Source organism: Lissotriton vulgaris, chromosome 2_1, assembly GCF_964263255.1.
Source record: "Lissotriton vulgaris chromosome 2_1, aLisVul1.2, whole genome shotgun sequence".
Taxonomy (NCBI): domain Eukaryota; kingdom Metazoa; phylum Chordata; class Amphibia; order Caudata; family Salamandridae; genus Lissotriton; species Lissotriton vulgaris.
In genome coordinates this window covers 1,323,295,163-1,323,317,905 of record NC_141687.1, presented here as the reverse complement: position 1 = coordinate 1,323,317,905, position 22,743 = coordinate 1,323,295,163, and the positions used below count along the sequence as shown (strand labels likewise).

Genomic DNA, 22,743 nt, shown 5'->3' with positions numbered 1-22,743 from the left:
AAATTTAAATATCTGCATATCCTTTTCGTTTTTTCATGAATTGTGCTCAGGAGTAAAACATATATGTGCAGGAAGAAAGCCCTTTGTCCAAGCTTAAATATACAGCAATGAATGACAAATCACGTGCAAAGATTTTGATGACTGCTTATCATTTATATTTCAGGATCACAAGTGGCAAGAAAAAGATATTTTGGTTACAACATCAAAGGAACCACGATGGACAGACGATTTACAGAAACCCCCGTTTGTAAAAAACTCCATAAGCCAGCCTTTACAGTATGTTGCTGCTATTGGTATATAATAAGGCTCTTAACTGTAATTAAGGGATACTAATGTTATAAATTAGGTAATAATGATATCATTAAAAAATAATGGTGACCTCACTTCTGTCAATCTTTTTTCAAGGAGTGCGATTAAATTGTGGCTATCTTCCTGCCTTTGTAAACACTCTTAAACCCTCATTCTTCAGGCCAGTAATACTTTTTTGGGTTCAAACTGGAGTCTGCCCTAAGTGGGATTTCAATGTCCGAGTATGTATGTTTTGAAAGATTTGTGCAGGTGATATCTTCAAGATACCAGGTTTCGTACCCTCAAATGGCGAAAACATGCAGTATTAGTACCATGCCATCACCCATTTTTAGGGCTCGCCTGCTGATGCGCTTCTGCGTATCACTGGCGAAGCTCTAATGTGGCTTATCCAGTGTTTAACCACCACTGGCGATTCCACTGGCGATTTCTTGAAGTGCATGTGCTTTTTAGGTCATTGCGCAAGCGCAAGCCCTAAAAAGCGCGTGCACAATGCCACCAGCCGCCTGCCTGCCTGCCTCGCATTACCACATCAAAGGCAGCCCAGCCTCCCTCCCACAAGATTCTCAGCGTGTGCTTCTCCTCCCCTAATTTATTCACTTCACTTCCCGGTGCGAAAGCTTGTTGAACATCGCAGCAGCCTCAGCACTAAAAATAGCTGCCATGCTATTCTTTTGTAACTTGTTAATTAATCTTGTTTACATTTCTGTATTACGATGCTTCAAACATAGAGTAAAAAACTCCGCCACAACTCTGTCATACTACAAACTTTCACCTCTAACTCATCTGCCTATGTACACGTGTAAAGAACTTGCATGCACGAGGTCGCAATGCGATGGTTTACACAGCATAAAATAATTATTGTGTTTTCATTATCAACACTGTGTTTTCAACGGATATTGTTTTCCTAGAGAGCTTGCTGCGTTCTGCGCACTGATTTTGTTCCGTTTCTTGGATTATGTTGTTAAAAACGACATGGTTTCACAATGTTTTCGCGGGAAATACCAATAGGAATCAGAGTAATCGTGCGTCTTTTTGGTGTACACAAACTTTCACCTCTAACTCACCTGCCTATGTACAAGCGTAAAGAACTTGCATGCACGAGGTCGCAATGCGATGGTTTACACAGCATAAAATAATTAAATATTGTGTTTTCAATATCAACACTGTACACCAGTGCCCCCATTGGAAGGTTGCTCACATTTCGTTAACATGTGTTTACAGTGAATTGTGAAACTCATTGGAAGCTATGGCACACATCTCCCGCGCTAATCTGCCATCACATACCAGAGAAGGCCTTGCTTCATTTAATTACACTGCGGTTTCGGCCGAATATGTGATGCAATGTGAGGCCCGGCACTAGCAGAAACGGCAGGCTGGTCACCCATGCCACAGCCCTTCCTGGCTTCTGTCGTATGTGTGTGAAACCTTTGTGTGTGTGTGCGTGTGCATGTTTTCTGCATATGTTTGAACTTCTGGTGTGTGTTTGCGTGCATGCTACCTTATGTGTTTACGCACCCGCCTGTGTGTATGTGTGTGCGTGTGTCTGTGTACATGTTTGTATGCATTTGCTTGTAGCTGCTGGCAGTAAAAGCTTGCGGGCAGGCAGCAGCAGTGACAGACATGATGAAGAGCAAAGCTCGTTGACAAGCCTGCGGTCCGCCAAGCCCTTTCAGGCTGCTTCAAACACGGTTTTGTAAATGCTATCTTTCGCACCATCTGGCAGCCTGTTCCTGCATACATCTGATAGCTCTTGCTTGTTTATTTTTTTTTTTTATTACGGAATTTCTTGCCAATCAGTCTGGCGATGCGATGCCCCGACTCATTCTGCTGCCCTCTGGAGGTGTTCAGTTTTTTTAAAACACGTTGTGAGAGATACTATTCTTTGCTACTTTATAGTTAATGCAGCAGGTCATCACAATTCTTCAGTCTTGTTTACATCAGCTGCTTCGCACAATTCTGTCAATAAACACCTCTCACCGCCATAGAAGGCGAGGGACTCTGGCAGCTGCTGTCTCGTCTTGGAGGTGCACATACAGACTTTCGTTTTATGCTATTACGTGCATTAAGGCACAGTTATTATGTCTTGGATCAGGTTTCCTTTCATCTGTTGACATGGTGGCCAAGCTTTTGTTCCACGGCTGTGTTGCAACTCGTTGTGCTCGGTCCACTCTCCCTTCTCTGGGTCCAATTACCTTCTAAACCTTCCTGCCTTCTGTCGTGTGTGTGTGAAACTTTTGTGTGCATGTTTTCTGCATATGTTTGAGCTTCTGGTGTGTGTTTGCGTGCATGTTACCTTATGTGTTTACGCACCCGCCTGTGATTTCAGCATGTGTTTTTTTTATTTGGCAGGATGTTTTTTTTTAGCTGAATGCAACCACAGCATCACTCAGCACAACCACAGCATCACTTGTTTAAATATGTTCTGTCAATGTTTCAAGCTTTATTACAAATGACAAAAAAAATTTAAATAAAGCTATAGGTGTCACATTTGCAAATTCTATAAATATTGCCATTTACAATAACAAAATTAATACTTAAAAAATTATTCGATTTACAAGACCAATAGCTCCAACTCTTCTAATGCGAGCCCTATTGCATTTCCAATGCTTGTTAAGTATTGGAATTTGGAATAGGGAGGTAATACAGTATAAGGTATCAATAATTACTGGTTGTGGTAGTACTGCACATGATAATGGGTCCCTCAGAATGAGAGGTTTATTCAAGACATTTTCTGGGTTCACTTCATTGACACCTTAATTTGTGGCTGGCAAGTTCGTCCTGGGGAAGTATCTCCTCTTGGCTTATTACCCAGTTCCAAGTATTGCATATCTTAATAGGATTAAAACCATGGACTTCATATGTGACCCTGGCACTGCCTTTGCGACCCCTAACATCAGCAGTGGCAAAATCAGTGGCAAGAACAGAAGCCGCTCGTCCTTATGGACGTCGGTGTGGGCTTCACTCGCCTCGTTTTTTGTCAATTATTTATTATACTGATAGTGAATACTATTACATTATTCCCATATAGTTTAAAAAAAAGGAGTACACAATTTGCTGGAATATGACTTTCTCTATCAGTTGAGGTAAGTAAGAAAAATGCCTTTTAAGGTATATATGTTGTGTGCGTGTTTGTAGTTTTGGGTGTGTTTATGTAAGATAGAGTGTGTATGTGTGTGCATGTGTAGGCAGAGTGTGTGTGTATGTGTGAATCTGTATGTATTTATAAGCATATGTATGTGTGAGTGAAAGTGAAGGTCAAGGGGCATGTGAAGTCACTTCCGCTACCCCATGCCTTTTGGTGAATTGACGTCCATGGGTAAAAGGCAGACACAGTTTTACTTCACTGCAAAATTGCATGATTTCCACATTCATAGTTCAAAAGTGGAACTTGTTTTTTTCCCTTCAAACATTTTGTGAGATTTGAAACACCGATTAATGCAATTTCTCACTGCCTAAAACTCTTGGATGGAGACTGAGGGCCTCTGTGTATCACCTCAATTTCTTCTATCATATTTCCATTAAGTGTTTACTCTTCCTTAAAATAAATAATTTTGTAGCCACAAACGTTCGGGAGGGGGGTGGGGGGTTGCACAAGGCAGCCAAGGTCGAGTGGACAACAAGCATGGTGTTTGGGTCATTTGCATCTTCTGTCCTACGATGGCTCTACAAACCTGGCCAAGTATACCCTTTCCACACTTGACTCTCATGGTAGAGAACGCAAAGATTCAAAGGCTTTACACGGAGGTAGAGACTGAGAACTGAAGCAGCCAAGCAACAGACACAATCACTAACCGTCCAGCCCAGTGCTTCTATTACTTTAGTATCACAGCAGACAGAAATACTACAAACACCAATGGGGATTTAGCAACAGGGTTCTTCAATCAAATCTACATGCCCAAATCAACTATGGCATTGTCCACACCATGTACAGAGACCTAATATGACTCCTTAGGTGGCCATAATGTCTATAATGTCTAGCAGAGATAAAAGGTCATAGAATCAGGCACTACCATCCTGTGCATTTAACTACCAAGCTGGATAACCCATAGGTCAGTTTGTTCAGATCTTCAGTTAAAAAGTTCATGCCAGCATAGGTGCATGATATTCTCCTAACAAGCAGTCACACCTTTAGGAGTTCAAGATAGTATATAGGCTAACCGGGGTACCTATATTTGTGGTTCTGTTAGTAAGAATATCTTTAACACATCCGGGTACTAAATGTCTACCCCTCTGCTTTTATATTATTGCCAGGTTGCACCTCATGCACTACCTTTTGGGACAACAGTGCGGTACCAAACTCTCCATCACACTTATGGGTATCAAAGCTTGTGACTATTTGCTGTAATAAAATCTAAAATGCTGATTGCATGGGAGAGTCTCTCAACTGTCATGCAAAGTATAACTGTATTGTACTGGAAATGGCAATAAAAAATAGTTTAAAAAAAGGTTCTACAGCTTCTCAGGTTTTGAGTCTAGGCCTGTCTGGTGGCTCAGTGGACTATTGTGTCCACTGCATGGGTCTGTGTTAGACCTCATAGTCACAGGTTCAATGCCGGCCGGTCCAGTCAGCTTTTCATCCATCTGAGGTAGATACAATTAGTACAGTTGAGTAACAATAAACATCTGTTATTCAACGGCAAGATTCCCATTCCCATGTGTGAACTTGCTCTCTACATATACACGTTATGTTTTACCTTGGCTCTGCCAAGTGATTTATTGTGCAGTGGTTGTGATCTCAACATCAACAGCGGGCACATGATCCACCTATTAGGTCTTGTGGCTGGAATAAACAGTACAGCCTGCATTGGCCGTGATTGCCTTTCTTCAGCATTTACGCCCTGCAGGCCACTGGGAATCTCCTCTACAAAGCCAGTGTTGTTACTCCTTGCTGGTATCGCAGCACATTAGCCACCTGGGCTTGTTGCAGGTATTTGGATGCAAAACAGCACTCTTTTGCTTGAGGTCATCGATGTTTCACGCAGTTCACAATATGAACCATGCAGGTAGGCTGAGTTGTCCTCTTGGCTCGGGTTGGCGGCAGTCACGCTGCTGGTACTTCTTAGTGCTGTACCCTCTAGGAACAAAACTGGGCTTCTCCTTCTGGACAGTCTCTCCACTACAGCGCCTGGCACTCTCCTTCAATACTCGAGCAGACAGGCAGGCTTCTATGCTGCACAAGGCAGACATACATCTTCTCCAGCAAGTTGCACAGTCGTTGCGATGTCCTCTCACCTTTGGGAGATGGGCTGTCAAGTATATACCAGCCCATGATCACAGCAGTTCTTTGAAAAAATGTTAAGTACTCCGCAGAGAACTCTTCCTTTATCAAGAAGTACTTGGAACTGGAAACAAAGTGGGATGGTTTAGTTCCCAACTTTATACTTATTTTCCAGCCAGGGGATGTTGATCCGCTCTCTAAAGTTCAGGAACTGGTTCAGTTAAAAAAAAAAAAATTCTGGCTGCACTACAGATACAGCCTTTGTAAAAGGGGATGGCTCTTATAGTAGGTAATGAGGATCCTGTCTCCAAGCAGTATTATTGATGATGACAATGAAGTATGAGCAATCTGCCCTTGGCTGTCATCAGCCTTACTGAAGTACAAATGTGGGAAAGTCTGAAGGGCAGACACTATCTAGAAACTTTCTCGCCGTTAAGAACAGAAACTGCTAACTCATGTACCTTCAGCCAAATGGCAGTGCTCAGGAAGGACTAATTTGCAATTTCCTGCTAAAAATTCCTCCTAGATTTTCCAATGGTAGCCCAGTCCCCATCCTCCCATACTACAACGCCTGGAGCTTCTCAGTTCAACTCCAGAAATACAGGCAATACTCTTCCACTTTTTGGGGGAGCTATATTCCATCATCCATTGTGTGCCATGTCAGACCAAGTGCAATCCCAAATCAATACCACTGGTCCCACTAGCCAGACTGTTACCAAAACACGGATTCTTACTGCGATATGTGCCCAATACCCAAACTCTCAACATGCAAATGGGATGACAGACCAAGGTTCTGGGAGGAAAGCAGAACTCTGCAAGAATGGGACCATTAGGCCGCAATCCTGAACCAGAGAAAAGATATCCACACAAATATGTATGCTGCCACCACTGCTTTATTTCTACAATACAGGTCATTTATAGTAGTCCTATGTTGTGAGGAAAGCATGTTTTTTATATGTGTGGTTGGGAGACCTCACAAGTAATAAACTTGCTACTCAGGGTTGAGCTAAGTCTTTTAAATGAAGATTCAGTCATCTTTTTTTGAAACCCTTTTTTAAAAAACCTTTATCATTTTACAGACAACAATTAACAGATTAGCATTGACAATAATGAGTCGCATTGAAATAACGATGGCAGTACAGTCGTACACACTTTGTATACATGAGCAGTAAGATATTACAGTACATCACAGTAGCATCGATGTGGACAACGAACAGGGTACAGCCCCTAACCAAAATAGTCTTCCTAGTATGCTCCTAGTCATCTCCATCAGACAGGGATGATTCACTGTAAGGTGCACTATCTTTTGGAGTACCCCCTCTCATCTCCCAGAAACCTGTTGCTCAGTTCCCCCAAATCTCCAGGTCGGCCTGCAATTTCTTATCTGTTCGTGCGTTACAGAGCTGAAGCTCCTCTGCCTTCGATCACTCCTAGACATCCCGGACCCACTGGTCCACCATGGGGGCCCTCACTCATTGCCATCCAGGTAATGACAACCCTCCTCCTTACCAGCACCAGGGCCAGCTGTAAGAAGCGGTATGCCATTTTACGCTTCTTGGGTCGTGCAATATTTCCCAACAAGCAATGCTGTGGGACTAATTCACACAAAATGGCAGCTGTATGATGCAGCTGGGCCAGAACATCCGACGAAAAGGTCCTCACTCGCGGGCAAACCCATGCTAGATGTGAATTACACCTATGCATGCACTGGGGTCATATACGTACGATGCAGAAAACTGAAGTGAATCAACTTAAAAAATGTGCTTTCTAATTTTTTTCTTTTGGCAGAGTTTTATATAGCGCGAACTTGACCAGGATCGGGTATCGGAGCGCTTTATGTAGAACCAGTTATGTTACATGAGCACACACATTCATTTTTGTTATGCACAAGGAGATTAAGTGATTTGCCCAGAATCACAGGATGTTCAGTGTCATTGCCGAGACTCGAACCCCATTCCACAGATTCAAGGTCAACCCCCCTAGCCATTAGGCCAAATCCTTAGCTCAACCCTGGGAAGCTGTAGCTTTGAGCAGTTAGGCTTTATTAAAGGAACATGTGTAAAGCATTATAAAGTAGCAAAACACTCAAATATGAAAGAAACCGGACAAGATAAAAACCCAAGCATCAATTTATAAAAATAGGTTGTATATTTATCTCCAAATAGACACCTCAATAGACATAAATCCACCAGGGGTGGCTCCACTTAAAATCCCCCCAAAACCCCATGAAAAATAAAATGGTAATTTATTACCATTTTATTTTTCATCCCCATTCCGAGCCAAGCATCAGGACGGGGGCGGGGTCCCTGCTGAGTGACAGCAGCAGAGAGGAGAGTGGGTTGTCTATGCACTTATGTTTAAAGTGTGCATGTCTTTTTGGCCGGTAATCTTGACACAGCCAACTGCACATGCGCACTTTAAACATCTCTAACCCAGCTGTCTTAACACAGCTGGGTTAGAGTAAGTGCAGGACTCCGAGGCGCTGTGGAGCGCCGAGTGAGGCGGCTACCTCCAATCAGGTTGCTGCTCTCACAGCATGAGAGCAGTGCCCTGATTAGTCAAGGGAGTTCCAGGCTCCAGCTTCAATTTCTGTGGAGGTCCAAAGCAGAGGCTTTGTGCTCGCCTGCTAAGTTTTTTCAAATAATATATCATTATTTTTTTCCGCCCACCTCCCGCTTTCCTTGTAGATGCCAGCCGCAGGTTAGGAAAATCCACTTTGCGCAATAGAAATCAATTGCATGTTCTTCAAATAAACAGATAAAAAGGCTACCACACAAACCTGGAGAGCAGCATAACAATGGTGATTGGAGCTAAGGGACAAGGTGGCTAAATGGAGCAGATACCTGACTGGCTTGCGGCAGGAGTAACATATGACCAAGGAGCACCATACTTGGAGGCCCACACTTGAATAGCGTTCATCATTACATTTTACTACTCACAATGATATGCCCTAATAGGGAGGATAGAGGGTATCCATGAATTCGTAAGAGACCTTTCGATGTATAAATTCAATGAATCTGAAATGGCAGCACTGGACACAGATATCTCTGTTTAGGACCTTTCAGATGCTTTGGGGACCTTGCAGTCCCAAACGTTCATGTCTTTTGGGAATAGAGGTGGCCATCTTTGAAATTGAGTATAAGTCTTTTAGTGGTTCACACTATCGTTACTAGGCAGTCAAGATGTTCAACTGCTGCAGCTGGATCTTGGGGCTAGATGTACAAAGCCTTTTTGTGGTCGCAAACAAACGGATTTGCAGAATCGGGCTGTTTGTGAATGCAAAAAGGCATTTTCAAATGTACAAATTCCAAATTGCGATTCACAGTTTGGGTTTGGGTTTGGGAATTGGTATTTGGAAATGGCATGTTTAGGGCGTTCCTTCCTAATACCATTCACACTTTACCTCCTACTCAAAGTTGGTGGTAACCCATCGACAAATGAAAAGGGGTCCCCAAAGGACCTATTCCCCTTCCCTTTTGAGAATAGTTGAAAAAAATATTTTTTAAAAGCAGGCAGTGGTCTTAAAAAGTGAAACTTAAAATGTTTCTTTTTTTTCTAGTTAAACTCATCTGGTTTTCCTTTAAGGAAAACAGGCTGCGTTTGAAAAAAAAGATTGCTTTATTTAAAACCAATTACAGACATGGTGGTCTGCTGACCCCAGCAGGCCTCCATCCCTGTGATGGCAGCGAATCATAGTGGGTCACAAATTGCTACCTACCTCATTAATATTCATTAGGTGGTTTTATTTGTGACCCACTACAAATCACTATTTAAGGAATAAGGGCTTAATAACCCCTTTGTACATAAGTGATAGCGATTTCAAAATAGCGATTCGCAAAAACGCTGTTTGGAAATCACTATTTGAAATGTTCGGACATCTAGCCCTTGTTACCTGAAACTAATGACACAGATACCTTGTTTTCTGAAACCCACCACTTTGTTCAGAAGTATCCCAGAGATCCAATTGAATTAACAAAGTGACTTTGACCATTTATATTCAGGGACTATTCCATTTGATAAATTCAGGAACTATAAACCAAACACTAACTACCATTTAAAGGGATTTCTTGGAACAACATGTCTCAGTGCATATGGATCCATATTACATTACGTTAATAGATAGGATCTTTAAAACTCATGATGTTCAACATGTTTACGAATGTGTATATTGTGTTTAAGGTATTGATAATTCAAGGAGGGTAATTGGTGGCGTCAGCAAAGTAATGCAATACAGATTCATATTGTATATTTCAGTGTACCGAAGCCCTAAGTAGAAATTCATGTTACATTCAACAAGAGTTGGAAGTGTAACGACGTTTATATTGGCCATTAATATATTCGATGTGCTACAAGGAAATGTTAAAATATACTTGGGACATTAAACTCTTTAACTATGTTTTCAAAGTTTCTACTTCACATGAGAGTCAAAAGTAAGGAGATAATCTGGAGATTTATTGGTGACTATGTATCTGTACGAAATTAGATGTAGTATAATTCCTAGGCACTAACGGGCACATGCATCATTGTAGGAATTTGCATTTCCTAAATTGCGAAAATTAAGGAATCGCAATTTAGGAATTGCAAAATCCTATGCATCAAGAAATCCAATTTTTTTTTAGGATTTCTTAATTTTCGGAATTTGCGATTCCTTAATTGCGAATCTCAATTAAGGAATGGCATTACATTGATTCCTATGGGCCTAGAGGCCCATAGGAATCAATGCCGTTTTGCATTTCTATTTTTTTGAATTCGCAATTTGTTGATGCATTGCAAGGGTCCAGAGGGGGGTCCAAAGGACCCCCCTCTGCACCCCTGAAATGTATTTTAAAGTGCATGTTTCACACACACATGTCCTAAGGACATGTGTGTCTGTAACATGACACTTTCCAAAATGCATTTTTGTGCTTTTTTAAAGAATTTCGCAAATTAACACGAGGGTCAACCTCGTGTTAATTTGCACTTCCTATTTCAAAAAGCGCATTTAAAAAAAAATGGATGCATTGCATTTAAGGAATCGCACAAATGCGATTCCTTAAATGCATTTGCATTTTTAGGAAATGCAAAAAAAAGCGAATTTTGAAAAATTGTTTCATGCATCCCAAAAACGTATTTAGGAAGCGCAAACGGCTGAATTTACCGATTCGCACCGTTTGCACTTCCTAAATAGGTTAATGCATGTGCCCCTAGTCTTATCTATTTTAGATAACTGTCATGATCAAATGAAGGCCACGCTAAGCAGAGCAGACGAGTACACTAGTGTATTTGTGTTTTCTCGTTTCCCGTTCTCTCCTGCTGACTAACAAAGTTGCTTCTGTATCGAGTTGGTAATGGATACATCACTCCAGCTGGATACAGACTACAAAGTCAGTGATTCTTTACACTGAAACATTGTTCAAATTGGGTTCCCTGCTGGCCCAGCAAACTCTGGCAAGGTATTGGAGGTCTATGTCATCCCCGGTGGGTGAATGGCTCGGAAGTAAGGATTTTTTTCAAAACTTTATTTATTGAGTTTTTTCCTCATTAATCAAAGAAAGTCACATTAACATGTCATGTGTTATTGTTGCAGTTTAACAGTATCCAAACAGTTTATCATATTGCAATGTTGCAATTATCCCCTATATGTATTTAGACGCCACATTCATTTTTGTATCCAACATGTGCCAATGTGCCAACAGTCCTGGATTCTGTGGCCCATCAGGTCGTCTCTGAGTCAGAGGCAGGGTCTGTGGTATGCGCTGCGAGATAGGTTCGTAGGTCATCCCTGAAATCCCTGGGTCGGGATGTCGGAGGGGGGAGTATTGTGAAATAGAGGTCTGTGAGTGTATTGCACAGTGTTAGGTCACTAAGCCGTTCCACTGCTTCAGGGGATAGCCCTCTGCCCCAGCACATTGCCAATTATCCCTTGCCCAGTATTAAGGCCAAACCTGCCAGGTTTCTGCTATTCTTGGCCACGGTCTTTAGAAAGCAAATCAAAGCCAACATTGGGTCCACCGGTAGAGTCAGTCCTGTCCTATGATTCAGCATTCAAACCAGTTCTTGCTATTAGTGGGCTACAGCCAGGCAGTGCCACGCCAGGTGTATAAACCGTGCTTTCGGTGAGGCACATCTGTCACAGTTAGCATTGTCCTTCCAACCATATCTATGCAATTTGAGCAGTGTACAGTAGAGTTGATGCGAATAGTTGTAGCGTATAAGGCAGTGTCTCACATTTATTGATACCTTTTTGGTATGCTGGCAGGAGTATTCCCAATATGCGTCAGTGATGGTAGTAGTTATGTCTCTGGACCACTGTTCCTGGGTTCGATGACCTATCTTTGGCATGTTAATGATAGTCAATGTATAAAACACACTTATGATTTGTTTAGGAGCTGGGCCAGCGACAACTAAGCTAAAAAGTCGCCAGTCTTTGGGCTCTTGTGGGTATGTCGGGAAGGCCTCTTACCAATTCCTTCAGTCCATGGGATGTGAATTCATCTAGGGGAGTGGCCATTCTGTCTGTGAAGAGGTCTCCAAGTGTGACAAGTTGTCTATCTTGTAGGGATCATATAATAGTAAGTTGTTCTTGGTGCAACAGGGCCCACACGGTAGAGTCCAACGTATGACTCTGGTGGACGGGTATGGGATTTCATTGCTACTGTAGTTAGGTTCCAATTGGCAGCTAGTCCTTTCTCTAAATAAAGATGAGGGACTTCCCTATGCTTGTGGAACCAATGCAAGGCAAAGTGGGCCTGCGCAACATTGTAATATGCTTCAAAATGCAGTGATGAGGGGTTTTCAGATCCCGTTAATATCCGAAGGGTGGGCGTTGTGCTCACATACTTTGTTACACTTGCTGTATGGGGGTCGAGTCCCTTGGGCTTTTCCTCCGTTGACTTGAGTGGTTGGAGACGTGGAGTATGACGAGGAGATTCATGGGATGGGAGGAACATCTCACTGAGTAAACCCACTTGTAGGAGGGTACAGTCCTCCGTCAGGTAGCTGACTTGCAGGGATTCCATCAATGGGATTTAATAGGTATTTCAAAATTGGGGAAGTCCTTCACGGAACTCCACTGAAGCACTTTGCCACCCTTCAGGACAAATTCCAACTCCATCGACCCCATTTCTACAAATACCTACAGCTACCCCATGCGCTTACACCCTACCTAACCCCCGTTGTGACTAACCCGGAAAATGGCTCTTTAGAGGCCAACATATTATTGACCAATATTCCAGAGCACAAAATATCAGTATTTTACTGTTCACTGGTGATCAACACTGGGGACACTTTTCCGGTCTGTAAAGAGGCTGAGAGCGTGACTTGGGTCCACTGGAGGATGACCACTAGAAAGAGGCATTGGTATCCCTGCTGGAGGTTACGATTGCTTCTCAGTTCTGCCTCATTCAACTGAAGTATACCTGCACCAGGGATAGACTGTGTAGAAGGGGTCTTATAGCTTCAACCGTCTGTCTGCGCTGTTCGACTGCACCAGGTCTATATACAGTATGGGGATGCCATATCCTAACACCATTTTGGGATGGGTTTATGCTTGCTTGGAGGTAGTGGTGGGCCTCCACTCTCCACGGTCTCCGTGATGTGCCATTTTACACTTATCCAACAATATTGATAGAAGTTGATATCTCCAGAAACGTCTGTAGTTGGACCTCACAGTGGCTAAACGTGATATCGCCAGGGCTTGGAGGGAGGCATTGGTTCCTTCACTAAAGGTTTGGAGGGAGGGTCTGGATCATTGCATGGGCCTGGAACATCCTATATACGTACCTAGGGGGTGACTGAAGAAATACTACAACATTTGGGAATGCAGGGCTCTATCTATCGAGGGATACAGCTAGAACCATATTCCCAGCTCCTGGGCTCTCTGGAGGCCGAAATCACAACGTTTCCAACATTGGGGCTGCTGGGGAGGCAGGGGAGGGTTGGTGAGCTCTGGGGTGCAAGTCTCTCCTTTCTTCTCCTCCCCCACCCTACGAGCAGTCGAATTCAATGGTTGGTCTGGCAGTTGATTCTTTGTTATGGTCGTTTTTGTAACTATTACTTTCTTTATGTTTTATTTCAGTTTCTGCACTGCGGTTGACAATGATTATGACTAGCAATGTGATTGTGCTGGATAACCTCGATATCTTACCCGTTTTGTGGATATGTTTCTTATCGTATGTTTTTTATCTTCATTGTATCATTTTCCTTTGTCATGATGGCAAAACTAATATAAAATTGGGAGAAAAAAAGAGGTGCAGCAAAGCCCCCTGGCTGTGTGGTCTCTGCAGGCTTTTTCAACCTTCCCAGATTAGTTTTATATGTATTGTGTGGAGTGGAGTTAAAAAACTGTGGAACAGAGGACTGGAATATTTTGAAATACGTAGTGTAACTGTGGGAGTATTACCATTCTGAATAATGCAGTCTGGCCCCCACATAAAGGGACAGTCAAGTCCATTTGTTTATTTTGGAGGCTGTCGTAGACACTGTTTTGACATAGTTTTCTCTCATAAGGACATCTATGTCTCTGTGAATCTGTATGCCCAGATATCTAATCGGCTACTTCTACCACTGCAGAGTGTAGTCCAATACAGGCTGGACAGTGGCCAAGGTAAGGGGCATCATCGGTGATTTGGACCAGTTTATTGTCAACCCTGACCATTTATCAATGTGGAGAATCTCCGGTACTCTGGTAGCAATGTTGGTCAAAAGGTCTTTTACCATGAGCATGATGTTGTCTGCATTGAGGGAGGCCAGGTTTCTGCAGACCCCGAAACAGATGCCTCTGTCGGAGTGTTCTTACACAGGGTGAATATATTAGTGGAGAGAGGCCTCCCTAACTAGTCATGTGCTGTATAGTTATTGGGGTAGACACTAGGTCATTTACTTTATTCGGGCTGTGGGTTTAGTATATAGCAAGCCTTTCCAGTCGAGAAACAACTTCAAAGCCTTCGTCTCTGGGTTAATCTACTGTAACAGTGTGAAGAGTGTGCGAAGACTGTCTCCGACTTGGAGTGGCCCGGAATGAACTCTGATTGCTCCGGAAGGACCAAACTGTGCAGCAACAGTAAGAGTCCTACCACCATTATTTTGTTGTCTTTGTTGATGAGGGAAAACGGACGGTAGGAGCCGCAGACAAGAGCAGACTTCTCAGGTTCAATTAACAGGATGACCAGTATTTCTGTGACAGTGTGGTGGAGGTCCACTTTTGGCCTTCTCATATATTTCTAGCAAGTGAGGGACGTGGATACATGCTTGGTAATCGAGAAACTGATATACCAAATGAGAAGTTGTCCTTCCAGACAAACATATATCTCAGGTCTATGATAGAAGTGCTTTGCTATAGCGATTACTTCCTTGATGCTTAAATTGGTGATTTGCATAGCTGACATAGTCAATATTGAAACAAATGTGCAAGGTAGTAGATTATTGCATTGTGCTTTCTTGAGGCTGTTGTGTCACTTGAATTGTAGTTTTCTCAGATGTATAATTCTCGTAAATGGGAAATATATATGTATATATATATGTATATATATGTATATATATATATATATATATATATATATATATATATATATATATATATAATAACTTTTTTTTTTAAAAGAACAATGGTGTAGCAGGTATACATACAGAGCTCATACTCCCCCATACCAGCCTCCTCAAGATTAAAGATTATGGTTTGCGGCATGATGGTCAGCAATGTAAAAAAATATGTTTATTTTGGTTTCAAATATGGCCCGTAACCGGCACCTAATATTGGGAAATGGACTAGCACAGGGGGTTTTGTATTACATTTTAGCTTTTAGATGAATTGATCATGCCTTTAATCTTCTTATTCAGCTTGTAATATTCCTGGCATATGGATTGATACTTCCATAGTCTCAGTTTAGCAGTTTTTAATGCTTCCTTAATTGTAGTAATGAACTGTATTAATCTCTTCTAGCTAAAACCATCGCCTGACACTACCTAGTAGCAAGAGTATCGAGATCACTGGGGGTTGTTCCACTAACAATCTGTACAAACCCAGTTCAATATCTGCTTTTATATCCCATTGGCTAAGCGGAAGTAGAATTGCGATAAACTAATCATATTACCCCATTTGAGACTAACTTACTGTTAGATATCTTACTTCAGAGGTGTTATTGCCTGTATGGCTCAGAGTATGTGTAGAAATAAAGAAGTCCAGTAGACAGTTGTTGTAGTTGTAGGTTAAGTATTCATTCGCCTTATCTGTCTACTTCCAAAACGACAAATGTTTCTTTAACCAATTGTGAACCCAATGGGTATTGTTCATGTGCCTGAGTTACTTATAAACCAGGAAAATTTGAGTTTCCTTACAATGCTGTAATTTGGTAATGGAAAAGTAGTCACAGGGAACCATCAGAATATCTTGTGGTAAAATAAGAATCCATAATGTTGCTGTTCATTCCTCCACTGACAATTAACAATAGCAGCTATTAAAACATGTAGCCCCTTTTAGTTGGGCAGACAAATGGTATTGCAACAGTTTTGGAAAGTGCATACTTGTCCCGTACACAATCCTTTGTGTAAATGTCAGCACTGCATTATTTTTTTGTTTTTCTTTTACAGCAGACACAATACCTTTAGGTAGGAGGCTATGAGGAGACTAACACCATTCTCCTGCCCTTGGGCAAGACATGGGTCATGACATAGCCTCCACAAATGGTTTTAGTGGGAGAGCATGAAATATCGTCAAAGCCGGTCGCCAATTCGAGAGGAGCGAGGTATGATTTTCCCCCTCTCTTGGAGATGCGGTCCATCTAAGGGCCCTACACATAAGATTGGTAAGTGGTCATGGAATGTCCATCCCCGAGTGTTCCCAATGCATGGGAGTTACAACTTCAACCCCCCCCATTGGGCAAGGCCACAGGCTCAATGATCACGCTACCATTGGGCAAAGCTGCAGGGTTGAAGTGGGCATAATTTACCTCACCCTTGAGCAAAGCTGGGGCAATGACAATGGGACGCACTTTTGGAGGCATAGCGGACCACATTGCCCATAATTCTTGGCCCACCTGAAAGTGGGGGAGTGACAGCATGCCCAGCGCTGGCAATTTAAACATGACTTATTTCCACCTATGCCGGACGCACTTTTGGGGGCATGGCGGACCACATGGCATTTAGGTGTGGGCTATGGGCCCTATATCAAAAGAAATTGGAGTTGCTGAGCGATGACTTTCCTTTATGGAAGAGACCTCTCATCTTTGCTTGTGCCACTATGACAGCAAAATTCTTTATGCATTCTCTCAGCTGCTGGTGTCACCCGCCCCACAATGGATTCTCCCATGCTGGTCTCCCAGCCATCTGAGGCACTGATATCTGTTTGTTTACGTGATTCTCAGGATACCTTCTCATCTCCAGGGATGAGCTCAGCGGCCAAGCACAGGAAAAAAACCACCAGGACAAGGGAAATGGTGAATAATGTTAGTACTGAGACACAAGCAAGCAGTTCGGTGAGGACGAATCAGAGCCAAGATGATGAATTTGATTAACTATTCAGTGCCAAACTTACTGCCCTTTTAGATATCAAATTTACCTCCCTCAATAATCTGTTCAAGGCCATTGACCTTAGCCTGGAAAAACAAATTTGGCAAGGATAAGAGGACCTGTTCCGTGAGTGGCACGAGCTTTTGCTTATTTGGCCTCTAATACTTTCACTCATGTTAATGTTGGGGAATGTATTTTACCAACTAAACCTTGATGCCATTACTTACCTTGCGAGGTAAGATGTATGCAGGGAGGGCATACCTCTTCGGCTAAGGAGGGCAGTATCTCAGGTGATGGCAGGATTTGATAAACAGCTGCAGAGGCACTCCAAACACGGGAGGAGGGGGTATCAACTCTACACTTGCCTCCTGTCTTGATTATTTGGATCAACACACTCTTTTTTTTACCATTCCCTCGATAAATCTGAAGGGGAGGGAAGTCGATGTAAATCTTATTGACAATCTCTTGTCACATCCGCAGTGTTAAAATTCTTAGTTGGAAGATAGTGGGTGTAAAGGCTAAGTTGGGGGTCACTGAACTGATTGGATTACATCAAGCTCTTTGATATTGTCTAACTGCAGGAAAGCTGAACTGAAGCTAATGGATCTCGCGATGGCTTTGTGAACTATATGCAGCATGCCTTTCCATCTTCCTTGGGGCAGGCTAGAGCTGGGCTTCTAGCTTGGTTTAATGTAACCCTAGATTGTATTGGTATCCCAGTAGATACTGGTAGGGGGTTTTGTCAAACGTTCTATCTAAATTGGGCCTTGAACCTGGGGTCATTTAAAATCAATTTCTATAATGATGACTTTTCTGTACGTGCCAATACCGATTTAAGTTCTCTTTTTTCTCTGATTGATACTCTATGAAATAGCCTGCTTTTTAAAGGGGGGTGTTTTAATTTGTATTTAGTTAGTGATTTCAACTCTAAGTTGGGTGATATTTTGTCCTTTTTGCGGCTAACCTCTTATAAAGTGACCAATTCCGTATACCCTTGCCAGGACCGAGATGCCTGGGTCTCTCTGTTTTACCCTCTGTTGGTCAGTCATGACTTATGTAATGCCTTTGAGCTCTTGGGTTTTGGCACCCCAAAGATAGCTATGTTTAACGAGATGCCAGGGTCTCTGTGTTTTACCCTCAGTTGGTCAGTCATGACTTACGTAATGCCTTCGAGCTCTTGGATTTTGGCTCCCCAAAGATAGCTACATTTACCGGCAGGGGCCAATATTCTATCATCAATATAATCAATAAGGAAACTTTAGGTGAGGTGAGGACTAAGTGCTGGGGAAGAATAGTCTGTGCTTGCCAGGCCCTGTTTGAAAATTGTTAACAATAATTCTTTCCCTGATTCACGTAAGTCAGCATTGAATTCTCATGTTGCCCTAGAGGCATGGGTGATGCACTTCAGTAGGTTATGTTGTCCCGCTGATAATGGTGAATAGATCCTGACCCACCCAAATTTCCAATTAACATCTCTTTTTACAAGGGCCCTGTTGACTTCTGCAGGGATTGGCGGGGGTGTTGGTGCACTTACTACGCGTGTAGCATTTCAATCATTCTGCCTCTGAGGTTTGGGGTTAAGGGAGAATGTACTGATCCCTTCAGACTACCTCGTGGAGTTTGCCAGGGCTGTGTGCTGGCCCCTATTCTATTTTTATTGTATATTAATAAACGAGAGACTGTCCTTCTGGAAGTAGAGAAGGATCCACCAGTTGTGAAAAATATGTTGTTGTCTGCACTCCTTTATGCTGATGATGCAGTCTTGGTAGCAAGAACCACAAACGGGCTTGAGACCCATACAGATGGGTTTGCGAGTTTTATTGAGAATTTGTATTTAGAGACCAACAGGTCCAAAACCTTTATTCCGGAATGTGCCCCAAAAGAAATGAAAAACTCTAAAAGTTCCTGGAGGGAGTTAATTTCTTCCCCTACTTGGGTGTAACATTTGAGCAAAAAAATACCTGAGCTGCTTGTCCGTGGAGCAGAAGAGCATGTTTTTCACTGGCAGTTTGTTTGATTTTTAGTTTTTCCTCCAGGATTGGGAATAAGCCCATCCGCTCGCTCATGGAGATTTATAAATGAAAGGGTATTTCCATTCTTTGGTCTGGGGCTACTGTAATGGTACAAATTTGCAGGCTTAAAAATCAGAGTGCTTAGAAGGATCCTGGGAATTCCAGTAAGCAATCCCTGTTTCATGGTGCACCAAGAACTAGGTCTGGATTACGTAGAGTAACATGTTAAATTGACACCTTTGCTGTTATGGTGCTCTTTTTAGGCTAACGGCCAGGCCATACTTGATAGGCATGTTATTGAGGACTGCCTGGTGTGTGCTCTAGGCCCCTCAATACTTCAAATACATACAGTCCAACTTCCTGAAATTGGGTAGCCCCTCTCTCTTCCTTAATCCGAGCACCCTTAGAAAGGAAGGTACAGTTTGGGCCATTTTTTGATGAGCAGGGCACGGGAGAGGGAACTATTTTAGTATGCAAAGCGCACCTTTAAGGACTGTGCACTGATTCAAACAAGCCCAGGGCAGGGTCCATATTTGAAATTGGTTAGTCACCCCTGGGAAAGAATGTTAATCACCATGTTTCTACTGTGATCAATTAGATGGAAACTTTGCTTCCAGCATATCCTATTGCCCATGCGACAAAACTTCACACCAAACCCTGCTACATTTTGTATTCTTCTGTAAATATTACAAACATCTGTCGAGAGGCCTTTTGATTCCAATTTTAAAGAAGTTACAGTTCAAAAAATGTACAGCAGCATTGATCTATTTGCAGTCTCTATGCACAGAGGAGGTATGTCACAGAGTTGGTTGTTTTTTTAAATCTTTTAAATCTGCTATTAGACTTTGTAATTCTGTATTGTTTTGATGAATATGGCTTGTGTTTTGATTTAGATAGTGTCTATAGGATATAATCTTGATGCACTATCATCAAACGATTTTTAAGGATGTAAATTAACTGTGTTTTTTCGATCACTTTTTAGTCGTCTAACTTCTTTCGGTCTCCATATGATAATTGAGCATTGTAATTTTTGTTTTGCTTATTGTAGTTTGTATTCCTTTCGTTTATTTGCAATTAATTTTATCTAGGTTTTTATACATGTCCTTTTAAGGTTGAAATTGACCGAATTAAAGAATTTTCGATTGGCAGTGGCATGAATTTCCCCCTACCGGTTGCCAATCTGGATTATGAGGAGGGTATCAGTCCATCCCACCAGGGTTATAATAGTCCTCCCACAACTGAGCTAGACCGGGAAACCAATTTGCCTCAACCTTGTCGCAAGGCAGAGGAAGGCAACACATTCCCTCCTGCTGTCATCAAGCCAAACAAGGAATGGAGTTTGGCATGGAGGGGCTGCAACAGACGGGGCTGCAACAGACAGAGCTGCTGTCAGTGGTCACAGGACTCCATGGCCGCCACAATTTTATAGGCCATGGAGGACCATGGTAGCCGATTGATAGTCTGTTGACATCTTTCCAGTTGCAAAGCCTTTTTTTAGATTTAACAAACAACAGTGTCTCAAACACAAACTTGCGCCGTCACAAAGCTTCACAAGCACTTGTGTACAGTATCTTGTAGGTTACATGTAATTCAATGTAATGTAGTGCTACCGTCCCATGTGCTTGTACATCTAAAGTTTAATATGTCCAACATGCTTATCGATTGAAATACAATTTACCTTTACAAGAAAATGTCTCCCTGGTTTTCTCCCCCTTTGGATTTAATCTGTTGCAACTAATTGTGCCACATGTACTTGACCTTAAAATAATACCCTTGTTTGAGACACTGTTGTTTGCTACAGATTATTGCCCTAGTCTCCTTGGGGTTTATGGGCTACCTCCTGTAGTCTAATACAGCCTTTTTTAGAAGCATGTTTTATAATACCCCTGTTGGGCAAGATGTAGTAGGGAAAACAAACCCTCAACATCATTGGAGAAGGGTGGGCATGATAAAGCGGCCTACCACTTTGACAAAACGGGAGGAACCAATCAAGTATAAAAGAGAGTTGCAGGGTCTATGTTTTCCCTTTAATTAATTTTAAAAGAATTTCTCCCTCTCTACTCAAACAACATGAGAGGCGATAAAATGCCAAATACTAGCTACCTATGAATGTGTCAGGCTTAAAGATGTATCATGCAACACAATTTTTAAAAATCTCTTCTAATATTTGTGAATTCTGAAAAAATGTATTGTCCATGTGGAGTGGTGGGGGTGTTTGTGAGCCCCCACCCTGCCCACTATCAGGAATATTTATCACCCCCCAGAACTGCTCAAGAGCAGGTGATGCGTTTGTTCCCCCATATTTTACAAAGATGGAAAGGGACTTTGTAAGCCGCCCACTAGTACTGACACTTGCCTTGCCAATGGTGGGAGGCCTTTTCCAGACCAAGCCCTACTAAAGTCTGGTTGAAGTGTGTTGCCACCAGTGCACACAGTACCAATGTGGTTGTTGAGAACAACTTAACCAGAGAAAGGCAGAAGGGACATCTATCATAGAGCTTCAATAGACTGAATCAGTGAGTTAACAGTCAATTAAGTCTGAGGCCCAGGTAATTTTCTCTGACATAAGTATTGTTTCCTAAAAATCAATCACAAAAATATAGTCCCATTGTATATTTGTTCTACTATTACTGCCAATTGAGTGTTTTGTTGTGGAAAATATTAAATGTGCAATATTTACGACAGGTGATATTCTGATAAGGCTGTTTTGGTACCACACAGGAGTTTTGTTTCACTTGTGCCTTGTGCTCAGGTGCAGACATAAAGAAAGGCTCCAGAAGAACCTAAAGTTCATTAAACATCATTAAGGATTCTTATCTCAGTGAGTGTTCTCACAAAAGGTACACCTACACTAACAACCCGCTGAAGAGACGTATGAGGGAGCATGTACGTAAAGTACAGTAATGTTACTGATGTATTTTGGAACAATTGAAATTTCTAGAAATCTGGCTATTGATCCTATACAATCAAGAGGGAGTTATGAGGAAACAAACTTGCTATTACTTTCACAGCACGACAAGATCAAATAGCTAAGAATGGTGAGCATAGACTTGAGTTCTAATTAAATCTAAGCACCAAATTACTCTTGCCCAGGTGGAGGCATGTGCATTTACCACCTTGAGACTGAGTTTACATGCTGTGATCTTCATACATTGGTACACACAAAAGTACTGGACTTATGTCTGTCTGTTGTCTTTCTTGTCTTACAGGTAACAAGGAATTTTGCTAGACGCGTAGGAAGTCTTGCCAGATGGTCCAGTGGAGAACTAGATCTCATGAAAGGTAACAGGATGGAGCAGCACCTTCAAGCAAAAGACCATCAACATAGGAGGGTGAGCTATGAACTATCATGCTAATCAAGTTAGATGTTGGCAGCCTGCGGGTAGGGGAGTTAAATGGTGCTGTGCTCAAGATGGCTGCCATACTCTCGCAAGATATCAAAATCTCTAAGTCTGTGAGGGGAGAAACTCTCAAGAGACCTTTGAGATGCAGTCTTGGGAGGGTTCACTCCCATTTGTGGTAGCAAGGAAGATAAGAGGTTGAAGGTGTGCAGCCAAATCTTGTGGAAGCCTACCTCAAGTGTTGCATCCAGTGGCATTGCGTTTCTAGGTTTAGGGTATTAAGGAACCAACAGAAGGATAGAATGTTGTTGGGGTTATGTGTTGGAACTTACAGTGTCAAGGGCTTGGGGACACCATACAGGAAATTGAAGGCAAACTT

The 22,743-nt window shown here is 42.2% G+C and overlaps 1 protein-coding gene across 1 annotated transcript in view; it reads left to right on the top strand.

Moving 5' to 3' along the window:
* The first annotated feature begins 216 nt into the window (after window positions 1–216).
* LOC147732562 (ropporin-1-like) overlaps window positions 217–22,743 on the top strand; it is a 321,616-nt gene continuing 299,089 nt past the window's right edge. Inside the window, exons 1-2 of the mRNA XM_086958828.1 lie at window positions 217–276; window positions 22,233–22,355. Coding sequence (XP_086814954.1) covers window positions 217–276; window positions 22,233–22,355 — 183 coding nt within the window. The remainder of the gene's footprint in view (window positions 277–22,232; window positions 22,356–22,743) is intronic.